At 38.3% G+C, this 12,384-nt stretch overlaps 4 protein-coding genes across 4 annotated transcripts in view; all 4 read left to right on the top strand.

Moving 5' to 3' along the window:
- The window catches only part of LOC129792365 (transient receptor potential cation channel subfamily A member 1), a 1,125,827-nt gene that overhangs the window by 362,908 nt on the left and 750,535 nt on the right, over positions 1-12,384 (top strand). The gene's annotated exons all lie outside the window — the stretch shown is intronic.
- The window catches only part of LOC129792430 (PIH1 domain-containing protein 2), a 927,269-nt gene that overhangs the window by 164,350 nt on the left and 750,535 nt on the right, over positions 1-12,384 (top strand). The gene's annotated exons all lie outside the window — the stretch shown is intronic.
- Positions 42-1,472, top strand: LOC129792421 (26S proteasome non-ATPase regulatory subunit 12). The gene has a single exon (XM_055831480.1). The coding sequence runs from the start codon at positions 42-44 to the stop codon at positions 1,407-1,409; it is 1,368 nt and encodes a 455-aa protein (XP_055687455.1). The 3' UTR covers positions 1,410-1,472.
- LOC129792374 (DNA replication licensing factor MCM4) lies at positions 1,550-10,654 on the top strand. Its single transcript, XM_055831373.1, has 4 exons — positions 1,550-1,635; positions 1,695-2,092; positions 5,909-8,026; positions 10,487-10,654. The coding sequence occupies exons 2-4, from the start codon at positions 1,700-1,702 to the stop codon at positions 10,580-10,582; spliced, it is 2,607 nt and encodes an 868-aa protein (XP_055687348.1). The 5' UTR covers positions 1,550-1,635; positions 1,695-1,699; the 3' UTR covers positions 10,583-10,654.

The following is a 12,384-nucleotide window of genomic DNA, read 5'->3' as shown; positions in this document are numbered from 1 at the left end:
TATTTCAATTAAAAAGTTCACCGAGGAATCCCGTGGAAGCCATGGATAATCGATTTGATGCTGTAAATGAGTTCGATCGGGGAAAAATCGTGAAAATGGAGGTGGACTACTCTTCGACGTGTGACGAGAAGATTCCTCTTTGCAAGGAAATGGCCAAAAATGAAGCCAAATTCCACGAAGCAATTGATATTCTGCTGCAATTGGAGAAGCAGACACGCCTGGGAGCTGATATGATTTCCTGCTCACGAGTCTTGGTGGCCATCTGTCAGATTTGCTTCGAGGCTGGCAATTGGAATGCCCTGAATGAGTACATCTCGCTCCTGGTGAAGAGGCGCTCGCAGCTGAAGCAGTCCGTGGTTAAGATGATCCAGGAGTGTGCAACATACGTTGATAAGACACCGGATAAGGAGACAAAGCTGAAGCTCATCAATACACTGAGAACTGTCACAGAGGGGAAGATTTATGTGGAAGTGGAACGTGCAAGGCTCACGCAGATCCTTGCTGGGATCAAGGAGGCTGATGAGGACATTGCAGGTGCTGCGGCAATCATGGAGGAGCTCCAGGTGGAAACTTACGGCTCCATGGCAAAGCGGGAGAAGGTTGAGCTAATCCTCGAGCAGATGCGCCTCTGCCTGGCAAAGCAGGACTTTGTCCGGACGCAAATAATCGCCAAGAAGATCAGTACGAAGTTCTTTGATGATCCCGAACAGCAGGATTTGAAATTCAAATACTACGGCCTGATGATTCGCCTCGATCAGGATTCTTCCTTCATCCGCACTTCACGGCACTACCAAGCCGTTGTGGACAGTGAGGTGATCAGCAATACGCCCGAGAGGAGGCAGAAAATGATGACATTCGCCGTGCTTTACTGCATCCTGTCGCCGTATGACAATGAGCAGCAGGATATGATGCACAATTTGTCAAAGAAGAAACTCCTGGAGGAGATTCCCATCTACAAGGAGCTCCTGCGTCTCTTCATGTGCAAGGAGCTCATCAACTTCAAGGCAGTCTCCAATGTGTACGGCCAGGAGTTGCTTAGCTTTGAAATCTTCAACCAAGAGACGGCACATGGGAAGAAGTGCTGGGCTGAGCTGAAGAATCGCCTCATTGAGCACAACATCCGCATCATTTCGAACTACTACACGCGGATCACGTTGCAGCGCATGAGTGAGCTCCTCGAGCTTCCGGACAATGAGACGGAAGAGTACCTCTCGCGGCTCGTCAATAGTGGTACGCTCACCGTGAAAATTGATCGCCCCTCTGGGATTATTCACTTTGCCGCCAAGAAAGCCCCATCCGATGTCCTCAACGATTGGGCGTCCGGAATTAATGAACTCATGAGTCTCGTCAATAAGACTTGTCATCTCATCAACAAGGAGGAATGCATAAATAATGTCATGAGTCCCTAATTACTGCTAAACTTCTTCAAATTATATATCTTTTTTTGCTAAATAAAAAACATTGATAATTTTCATGAATTTTGTTGATCAAGATCACAAAACCTAACCTCATTCTACTGACCTAACCTAAGATTTTCACCAACCGGCTTTTGGCGCGCTTTTTTGCAGACGTCAATAAACAAAGCAAAACCCTTGCAAAGAGTTTCAAAGTTTCCGTGAATTTAAGGTGAAAAAGGTACATTTATCCCACAAAATCCTTTAGGAGTATCCTTATTGGTGAATATGCAATTGCAGGAATAATGCCATCACCACGAGGATCACAAACTCCGCGAGAAAATGCAACTCCACGCTCGGCTAATGGTTTCCGGACGCCACAGTACGAAGCCCCCCCGAGTGATGATCTGGAGACCCCGATGCGCATTGGGGGTATCCAAAATGGTACTGTCCAGGAGTCAGATGGAGTGAGCTTGGCTGCAACATCCCCAGCTGTGTCCCATTTCGCAGGAGCGAGTCCCTTCTATGGGGGCAATGTTGACATGCAGGGAATTGATTTGAGCTCCCCACTAAACTACGGGACGCCGAGTTCTCTGGGTTCTATAAGGACTCCAGGGATTAGGGGGACACCCATTCGATCGCGTCCGGACATCCGCACGAATCGCTACATGCGGCAAGTCAACGTGGGAGGAGATGCGGTGAGTTTTTTTGTTTTAAATTATTTATTTCTCAGTCCAAAATCTGTACAAAAAGATCATAATGCAAAGAAGAAGGAGGCCAGAGGAAAGGAAGTTTAAAACTTCACAAACAGTCTGGAAAAAAAAAGGAGAAGAAAGTCAATCATAAGGCGTCCAGTTATAAGAGTTGGTGTCCCACAACGTGGAAAATTTTATTCATGCGTTGTAATGCGATTTGTGAGTCGAATTCAATAGACAAAGTTGATTTTTTGTGTGAAATTCAGCAATTTGATGGATAAAAAAATGCTCATATCTCTCCTTCTATAAGACCTACTGAAAGAGGGTTAGTCATTCTAGTATGAATCAGTCCCCAAGGAGGTAACCAAATTTTGTTTTTAAATTATCGTAGGGCATTACTAAAGACTCAAGAAAATCGTGGCAATTTCCCGGATAAGCGCTGGGAAATATACGAATTTTCACATTTTATGTCAAAACGGGTGCAAACTTCTTTGATTTTTTTTTCTTAATTTCTAGTTATTCTAGAAAATTCTTTTCTGTGCCATATGTAAGCTATTTAAAGGCCTAACAATATATATTTAAACCATTTTCCTACGGTGGAAAACTCGTGAGATTTTCCGGCATTGAACTATTCATTCGCTTCCCATTTCTCCAATATTGAACGTGACCAATTTTAAAATATCTCATTTTGTAGCTTTTTTAATCCCCTTTCATTTGGTATAGCACTTGGTGGGGAAATCCGCTGGGAAAACTCGCTACAGAATGATTTTCCAAAGTTAAGCACGTTTTCGCATTGGAGAAAAAGAGATGGACAATTTTTTTCTAGGGGAATTCTTAGAACATTCTGGAAACATCAAAGAGAAAAAATTGCCTATCTCTTTTTCACCAACGCGAAAACGTGCTTAACTTTGGAAAATCATTCTGTAGCGAGTTTTCCCAGCGGATTTCCCCGGCAAGTGTTATACCAAATGAAAGATAATTAAAAATGCTACAAAATGAGATATTTTAAAATTGGTCACGTTCAATATTGGAGAAATGGGAAGCGAAAGAAAAGTTCAATGCCGGAAAATCTCACGAGTTTTCCACCGTAGGAAAATGGTTTAAATATATATTGTTAGTCCTTTAAATAGCTTTTATATGACACAGAAAAGAATTTTCTAGAATAACTAGAAATTAACCCATGCTAACGAGGTCATAGATCTTCTGTACTTAGGACCTTCATTTTCTAGAATTTGACTAATAAGCCTATAAGAAATATAATTCCTGAAAAAAAAAATTTTAGCCCCCATGGGGGCGTCGGTAGACACCGTATGATATATCATACGTTTAACGAAAGGGGGTTGAAAAAATTCAATTTGTTCTCAGTGTTGAAACAAAAACTTTTATTAATATAAATGAATAAATTACATAAATTATGTTGAAATTAAGTATTCTGGCTAGATTTTGGACCAGAATTAATTAAATTGATTCAATAGAGCTCCAATCCTTGGGTTTCACAGTCAACTCACCGCGTTCTTGTAGAGTTCTAGTTCTAAGAATATAGAACCTGAACTTGTCGTGATTACCACAGTTATCTTCATCGCTAGCAGTTGCGTAGCCAGGAAGTAAAATAACCGCCTCATGTTGCATGTTTTGCTCTAGGACGGAGACTTCTGGTGAATATGCTGACAAGTCTCCGGACAGAGCCGGATGTACTATCCTTCTTCGTTCTCAGACCTACAAAAATCAAGATTTTCGCTGTAATTCTTATATTTCCCGGTTTTGGTCCTTTTTAATACTTACGATGTACCTGATTTAGCACTTCCTGGCATTCCTTTTCACTGCAATCTTAATTTTTATTCCCAAACCCTTAGATCTTCCCTCACAGAAATAAACTCGCACTATAACCTAAAAAGTACCTCAATTCAACCAACGTATGATATATCATACGCAGATGTTTATCGCGTAAAATATTAAATAATTTGCGGCCGGAGACGGATATTTTGGTTAATTCACAAAGTTTTATTAATAAATAAGAGATTTTGCACAAAATATTACGGAGAAAAAGGGAATTGTCACTTAAAATACACACATTTTGGTTCCCGGACAACATTGCAATTGGATACACTTAGATTTTTGTTAAAAAATAACATTGTTTTAAGTTTTTGACACCCAGGAAAATTAATATAAAGAGTTAAGGGTTTATAAAAGTGGAAAACACTAACCCGGATGGAAAATTTTGCGAATTCGTGTCACAAAAATTAATCAAAAACTACCAATTTTGCGTATGATATATCATACAAAAAGTGAGGATGGGTTAAGAAAAAAATCAAAAAAGTTTGCACCCGATTTGACATAAAATGTGAAAATTCGTATATTTCCCAGCGCTTTTCCGGGAAATGACCACGCTTTTCTTGAGTCTTTGACAATGCCCTATGATAATTTAAAAATTAAATTTGGTCACCTCTTTGGGGACCAACTCCTAATGGTCTGACTAACCCTCTTTCTTGAGTAGTTTTGAAAAGGTCTTAGAATAAGCTATGATTTGATATATATTTCGATACTATTCAAGGTCACCTCTAAAACACAAAATGGCGGACTTTTGTTTCACAAAAACAGTTTTTCGCATTTTTCGTTTACAAGGAATAGTTTTATAGCTTTCTAATGTTCTAGAAAGTTGTAGAGAATCGCAAAACCTTTAATTTGATACCAAGTTGAGCAAAATCGGACAAACGGTTCAAGAGATATGGCTCTTAGAACTTTTCAAATTCAAGAATTTTTCAAATGGTTCAAATGACTAGATTTTCTTTATTTTTGACATGGTGATAAATATTGAGTCAGGCTACAACATATCTAAATTTAAAGGAAATCTATAACAGATGTTCAGAGATATTGCCCCTTAAATTTAGGCAATTTTTGTTTTTGATTTTAGCGCCTCTTGCGGCCATTTTTGAAACTTGAAATGTTGTAGACAGTTATAGATCTTCTTTAAACCTTTGATTTGAGCCTGAGTTGGTCAAAATCGGTCAAGCCGTTTTCGAGTTATATCGAAAAAACACTTTTTGCTTTAGGCCGCCATATTTGCTAAACCGCTAGACCGATTTTCAAGTATGAATTATTGCTGAAAACGTCTCATTGAGCTCTACAACATACTAAAATTTCAGACTTCTAGCTATAAGGGAATATGTTAACAGTAGTTCAATATGGCGGACGACGGCCATCTTGAATTTTGAAAATGCGAAAAAATGAAATTTTAACTTCAAACCGTAAGATTCTATCTCTTACCGGCAGGCCGGCCGGATCAAAATTTTTCCACCACAATTTTTGGAATGTGGGATGTCTAAAATGTGCTTATACTAAGTTTGAGCCCGATCTGAGGTGGTCGGAAAATTCAACGAAGTGGAACACCAACTAATTAGAAAAAGAAATGAAAATATCCTTTGGGATTGGCGGAAAGAACAAAAGAGAGGATTACAAAGTTCCTTCGGCAGCTTATGTTGATGACCCTTCGGCAGTAGGGGCAGAGAAGATCCTTGTTCTGCTTGTGATACTCCTGCCGGTAGTTAATCAGGCAGGATTTGCATAATAAATGGCCACAATTGAGGGTGATCGGCTCCACAAATGACTCCAGACAAATAGCGCATTTACTTTCATTGTCCTCTGTGGGAAAAGTCCGGAAATCTCTGTTAATTCCTGGGGATTCTAAGGGAAGGAGGAAAACTCACCATTTCTGGGGAAGTTCCACGATATTTTCCTCGCCATTTTTTCCTTAGAAGATTTTCTCCTCCGGAAAAATTTGTCTCAATCACCCAAACGTGGCCTACTTTGTTTGAATTTCAGGTTGAACCTCCTGCGTCGCAGGATGGAGCAGAATCAGCCACCGAAGCATCCGCAGCGGGTCCCCAATTGGTCATCTGGGGTACAAATGTCGTGGTGAATGAGTGCAAGAAGAAGTTTATGCGTTTTATTTTGCGCTTCATCGATCCGGAAGCAGATCAGGATGAAATTAGTGAAGGAATGGATCTCTCTGAGCCACTGTATGTGCAGAAACTCGAGGAGATTCATACGCTGGAGGAGCCATTTCTCAATATAAATTGCGCACATTTGAAGGCTTTCGATGAGACCCTGTACCGGCAGCTAATTTGCTACCCGCAGGAAGTTATCCCGGCATTCGATATGGCCATCAATGAGATGTTCTTTGAGAAATTCCCAGCAGCTGTGCTGGAGCATCAAATCCAAGTGAGACCATTCAATGCTGACAAGACGCGGAATATGCGTGCACTCAACCCCGAGGACATTGATCAGCTGATTACAATCCACGGGATGGTTATTCGTGTGAGTAACATCATTCCGGAGATGCGGGAAGCATTCTTCAAGTGCCTGGTGTGCTCATTCACAACTTCCGTTGAGATTGATCGCGGAAGAATCGCTGAGCCGAATCTCTGTTCCAACTGCAACACCAATCACTGCTTCCATCTCATCCACAACCGTTCGCAGTTCTCCGATAAGCAGCTGATTAAGCTGCAGGAGTCCCCGGATGACATGACAGCCGGGCAGACACCGCACAACATCCTCCTCTTTGCTCACAATGATCTCGTGGATAAAGTTCATCCGGGAGATCGTGTCACTGTGACGGGCATCTATCGCGCCATCCCGGTGCAGGCTAATCCACGCCAGAGGAATGTTAAATCCGTCTACAGGACTCACATTGATGTCGTGCACTTCCGCAAAGTGGACGTAAAGCGTCTCTATGAGGCTGAAGAGGGGAAGGATCACATCTTCCCGCCGGAACGCATTGAATTGCTGCGGATGCTGTCACAGAAGCCCGATGTGTATGATCGCCTCGCCAGGGCTATTGCTCCGTCAATCTACGAGAATAGTGACATCAAGAAGGGTATCCTCCTGCAGTTGTTTGGTGGCACCAAGAAGACACACATAACTGCCGGAAGGCAGAATTTCCGCTCTGAAATCCACATTCTCCTCTGCGGTGATCCGGGTACGTCCAAATCCCAACTTCTGCAGTACGTCTACAATCTCGTTCCCCGCTCCCAGTACACGTCCGGCAAAGGATCCTCAGCTGTTGGTCTCACGGCCTACGTGACAAAAGACCCCGAAACGCGGCAACTTGTCCTCCAAACGGGAGCATTGGTGCTCTCCGACAATGGGGTGTGCTGCATTGATGAATTCGACAAGATGAATGACTCCACACGGAGTATTTTGCACGAAGTAATGGAGCAGCAAACACTCAGCATTGCCAAGGCGGGGATTATCTGTCAACTCAATGCACGCACGAGCATCTTGGCAGCTGCCAATCCGTCGGAATCGCAGTGGAATAAGAATAAGACAATCATTGAGAATGTCCAGCTCCCACATACACTCCTCTCGCGTTTCGATCTCATCTTCCTGATTCTCGATCCGCAGGATGAGTTCTTCGACAGGCGCCTGGCAACCCATCTTGTCTCCCTCTACTATGCCACAAATCAAGATGAAGAGGACACCCTGTTCGACATGAGTATCCTCCGGGATTACCTAGCTTATGCCAAGGAGCACGTGCATCCCACCCTGTCGGAGGAGGCACAGCAGCGTCTCATTCAGGTGTACGTGGATATGAGGAAAATTGGGTCAGGACGCGGACAGATCAGTGCCTACCCGAGACAATTGGAGAGTCTCATCAGATTGGCAGAGGCGCACGCCAAAATTCGCCTCAGTGGTAGAGTGGAAGTGCAGGATGTGGAGGAAGCGTGGCGTCTTCATCGTGAGGCGCTCAAGCAATCCGCCACGGATCCACTATCGGGCAAAATTGACGTGGGGATCCTTACAACGGGATTGTCAAGCGCCGCGAGGAAGAAACGCGCAGAGCTTGTGGGCAACATCAAGGAGATGCTCAAGAAGAAGGGCGGAGTACCCACTGTGCCCTACCAGAAGCTCTTCACGGACATTCGGGAGACTTCGCAGATTGTAAGTTTCGCTTTTTTGCCTTTTTTTCTTTTATTTTCTTTATTGATTTAATTTTTTTGCGGGTGAAGCGGGAAATTAATCAAAAATAACGAATATTTTGATTTTTTTCTTGTTTTTTTTTGAGAATATTCAGTCAAGAAAAGAATCAAAAGACGTTTAATCTCGTAAAGATTCAAAGGAATAAGGAAAAAAAGAATAAGAAATTTTTAACTCTTTAACTCTTTTTTTAACTCTAACGTAATTTTTTGCATTTTTAGATAAATCTCTATTTATCTAAAAATGCAAAAAATTACGTTATGAAACATGAAACATTCGTGATAATGTTTCAATTGGGGAATTTAGTCAAGATTCATTTGAAACATTTTTCTTCTAAATTCATATCAAAGTCCTAAATTATCTGAAATATTCTTAACTATTTTCCGTCTAACGTGAAACATAAAAAAACATTGAAACATGCGCTCTTTTATCACGATTATTCTAAGAACGCTCTCTGAGGACATTTTTCAGGAAAAACGTCTTCTTCGACTTCTTCTGCGTGAGTTTAATGTATTCCTAACTAGGAAAAACAATTATTTCATTAAAAAAAATAGGAAAATAAAATGTTTCATGTTTGGATCTACATATGACCCAAAAAACACAAAAGGGTTAAATATTTGACCAAAATTAATTTCTGAAAACGTTTTCTTTTATTTTTTTTATTTTATTCAGATCTTGAGTTTTTCTTTATATTTGCTCTGTTCTGAGAGACTTTGTGAAATTCAAGGGGTGTTTATCTACCGAATATTTTGACTATTTTTGAGAATAATACAAAAATAATCACCATAATATTTCCGAAGATCTGAATCTTCTCATTTCAGCTAGAATTTAGTACTCAATCATCTTGAACATTCTCGGTTAGAATTTACATTTTTTTAATACTTTATGGATTAAATTTAGTACATATTCGCCTTAGATTAAGTACTTTTTCGGCTTAAAATTTATACTTTTTCCTCTTGAATTCAGAATTTTTTAAAAGTAGAATTTAGTATGTTTTTGATTAGAATTTAGTACTTTTAATTATTGAATTTACTTCTTAAGATTGAATTTTAAAAAAGTACTAAATTCTAGCCGAAGCAATAGTAAATTAAAATTGAAAAAGTAACTACTAACTTCAATAAAAGTAGGTACTAAATTTTATTCAAAAACATAAATTCTAGCTAAAAAAAAGTATTAGGGGAGACCGGGGTAAAAATAGTCAATTTGCGTAAATCCTTATCTGCAGGATTCCCCAAGGGCAAGAAAATTTCCTCGATAGGTCATTCTTATAGGAAATTTCCTGGCCTACAACTTTGTCTCAGACCACTTTTCTCTATCTCCACGGGAAATATGAGTTTTCGAGCTTTTCCTAAACCCTTCCGCTTCTGACTTTTTTTAAACGCGGCGGGTAAATATAGTCACCAGTTGGCTAAATAAAGTCAGTCGAATTTTCCGACATTTCCAATGATTTTCCACCTGAGAGATTGATAGTAGTTGATAGCTAAACTTCTCACCTTTTGATCCGCGACAAGGAATTTCACTTTTATACGCACTAAAACAGAGAATTTTGCGATTTTCTCAAACACGCCATTTTGCAACAAATGAATAGAAAATATGCCAAAAATTTCGATCTCCCATATGATTTACATGGGATGACTAGATCTACCCCAAGGGGTATGTTTTGATTCAAATAATTGTACAGAAAAATCAGTAAAAGTTATTGAAGAATACACCTTGGCAATGTTTTCTGTAGTAACCCAGCTAGTGAAAAAAATTATCAGATTGGAAAATTGCTGAAGGAAAACTTCGGAAAACGCGTTTTTCTCAATACGCAAAAGTTTGGGAAATGGGCCAAAAATCTATTTTTATTTTTATCTCCTAAAGTACTGATCGGATAACCTCCAAATTACTGTCAAAAATTATAGGTTGGTAGGGCTTTGCACCCTAATTTTTTCCGATTTTTCCGATTTATAGCTTGGGAGAAATTGGCATTTGAAAATTCCAAAATGACTATTTTTACCCCGGTCTCCCCTACTGAATACAATGGGAAAAGGTACTAAAAAGCCTATAAAGTGTTGAATTGATTTTTACTTCTTCAACTAGAATTTTGTACTTTTTAGGCTTTTACGAATATTTTTATTTAGATAAACACCCCTTGGTGAAATCACAGAGAAATAAAAAAAAAAACATTTTACTTCATCCTTAACTTTCTTACCCTAGAGAATCTTCTAAAGAGCCCTCACTTGCCTTGCAAACCTTGCAGCAAAGTATTATTCTATTCTCCCTAAAAACCCCCAAGGATACAGAAAGCATCCCTGTTGATTTTAAGAGAGAGAAAAAAACCTGCCCTTGGAGTCAATTGTCCTGCCCATAAATCATGGGGAAGAGAAATCTCCGGGAAAGAAAAAAACTCCTCTTACACGCTTCTTTTACTCCTCATTTCAGCTCATAACACGAGAACAATTTGAGGACGCCCTCAAGGAGTTGCAAGACGAAGGAATAATTGTCGTTGTTGGGAAGAACACCATCAGAATCTGCTAGGAGTCCTCCCTTTCCCCTTTTTTGTACTTTTTCTTGTTTTCTTTGTCGGCACTGACCAACGTATTTTTTTTTTTAAATAAATAAAGAGAAATCTTAAAGCAAAAAAAAAAACGTTGAGAATTTTTTTTGTTGCAACTTTGACGAAGATTTGGAAGAAGATGGTAAGTAGAGTCTCAAGGATTTCTCATCTGTGTGTGATGGTTTTTGTGGATAAGAAAGCAAAGTTTTTGCTGGTAAGACGGATGTAAAAAACAAGATTTTTTTTTGCAAAATGGGGGAATCTTGAAAAGCATTATTATGGAAATGTTTTGTAAAAAAAATATGACGAAAAAATACAACAAAAATTTGACAAAGAAGGATTATTTTAAAGAGAAAAATTCAAAGATTTGCATTTTTTTTTACAAACAAAACTGATTCTTTGAAAAAAAAAATTGCGGATACTGACAGCAAGAGAGCATTATAAAAGAATGCCTAAAATATGATTTTAAAAAGCAAAAAATTCCATTAAATAACGCAAAATGCGATGAAAGTTTAATAAATGCAATAAAAAAATTTAAAAAAAAAATGTAAGAAAGAAGGCAAAATTGAATTAATAAGAGGCCCTATAGGCTCTAATTTTAAAAATCATTAAATGAGGCGCTCTGTTTTTGTTTAGAATCTTAATATTAATTTTTAAAAACATTTTATTTATTAACATTCTATTATTTTTCGTTTGAATTATTTTTTCTTTCTCATCTTTTCCGTCTTTCTGTCTTGCTGCTCTTTATTTCCTAATTCCAATTTTTAAAAGCGGAAGATTTGGTTTCCGTTTGATCCTTTTGATAAAATCAGACACTTACAGGCCGAGAATTTTAAGTACGGCGCTTCTTCTTTCTTTCTCCTGTATTTGTTAAAATTTTCGAAATTTTGCAGAATAAGTTTTAAAAAAAAACATTAATTCAATAAACTTATTTGTTTGTGTAAAATGCATTAAAAGGATTTTGAAAATATACAAAATAAAAAAGAAAACTAAATAAAAATAAAATTAAAAAAATAGTAAAAAGTGCGTAGAAAAGGTAGAAAATTAACTTGAAATATTTTATTTTCTTGAATTTTAGAAAATTTTAGGTATACATAATTAGTTTCTAAGGTTTCTTAAGCGTGGTAATACTGGTGCGATGCCATAAAAAGGTAAAAACGTTTTCTCTAAGAAAGGTCTTCTAACCAAGTAGGTATACGTACCATAATTTTTACTGTTTCATACTAAATGTAAGGATTTTGCATGAAAAATAATTAAATTCGTTTTTTTTTCACATGAAAGATAGGATGGCCAAGTTCCGACCTCCAAAGGTCCGCGCAGAATGAGAAAAAATGGCATAAAATAAAAAGCAATATTTTTAAATTTGGTGCCATTTTAAAGCCCATTTAATGCTCTTTTTGCTCTCATAACTTTCTAATTTTAAAGTTTTATCAGTTTTAAGTAAAAGAGGATTGAAAAAAGATCGTAAGAGGTCCGAATTGGGCCACGTTTCCCTAATAAATGTTCCACTTGCCTTCAATCGTGTTCTAACGGTAGGGCAAACGTGGAACATAAATTCGTTTAATTTACGTAAATGAGGCCTAAGAAAACGCTCTGACCGAGAAATATCCTTTGAAAGCAATCATAGAGTAAATAATCGCAAAAGGGTTAATACGAAAAAAACTGTTAAAAAAAAATTAAAATTTATCTTAATCATTCGAAAATATTATTGCTATTTTATTATTTTTCTTTTCAAAAACTTTCCGATTTTCCCATATTTTTCAAAAAAAAGCCTAATTCTTCT

The sequence above is a fragment of the Lutzomyia longipalpis genome, chromosome 3, assembly GCF_024334085.1.
Source record: "Lutzomyia longipalpis isolate SR_M1_2022 chromosome 3, ASM2433408v1".
Lineage (NCBI taxonomy): Eukaryota > Metazoa > Arthropoda > Insecta > Diptera > Psychodidae > Lutzomyia > Lutzomyia longipalpis.
The sequence above is the reverse complement of the archived record's forward strand: the minus strand, read 5'-3'. Positions and strand labels throughout refer to the sequence as shown.

What these genes read in the sequence shown, in the direction of transcription:
- LOC129792421 (XM_055831480.1), top strand. Translation starts at nt 42, where the DNA reads ATGGATAATCGATTTGATGCTGTAAATGAGTTCGATCGGGGAAAAATC.
- LOC129792374 (XM_055831373.1), top strand. Translation starts at nt 1,700, where the DNA reads ATGCCATCACCACGAGGATCACAAACTCCGCGAGAAAATGCAACTCCA. An exon ending in TCAACGTGGGAGGAGATGCG is followed by an intron (nt 2,093 to 5,908) that starts GTGAGTTTTTTT and finishes TTTGAATTTCAG; the next exon opens with GTTGAACCTCCTGCGTCGCA. An exon ending in TTCGGGAGACTTCGCAGATT is followed by an intron (nt 8,027 to 10,486) that starts GTAAGTTTCGCT and finishes TCCTCATTTCAG; the next exon opens with CTCATAACACGAGAACAATT.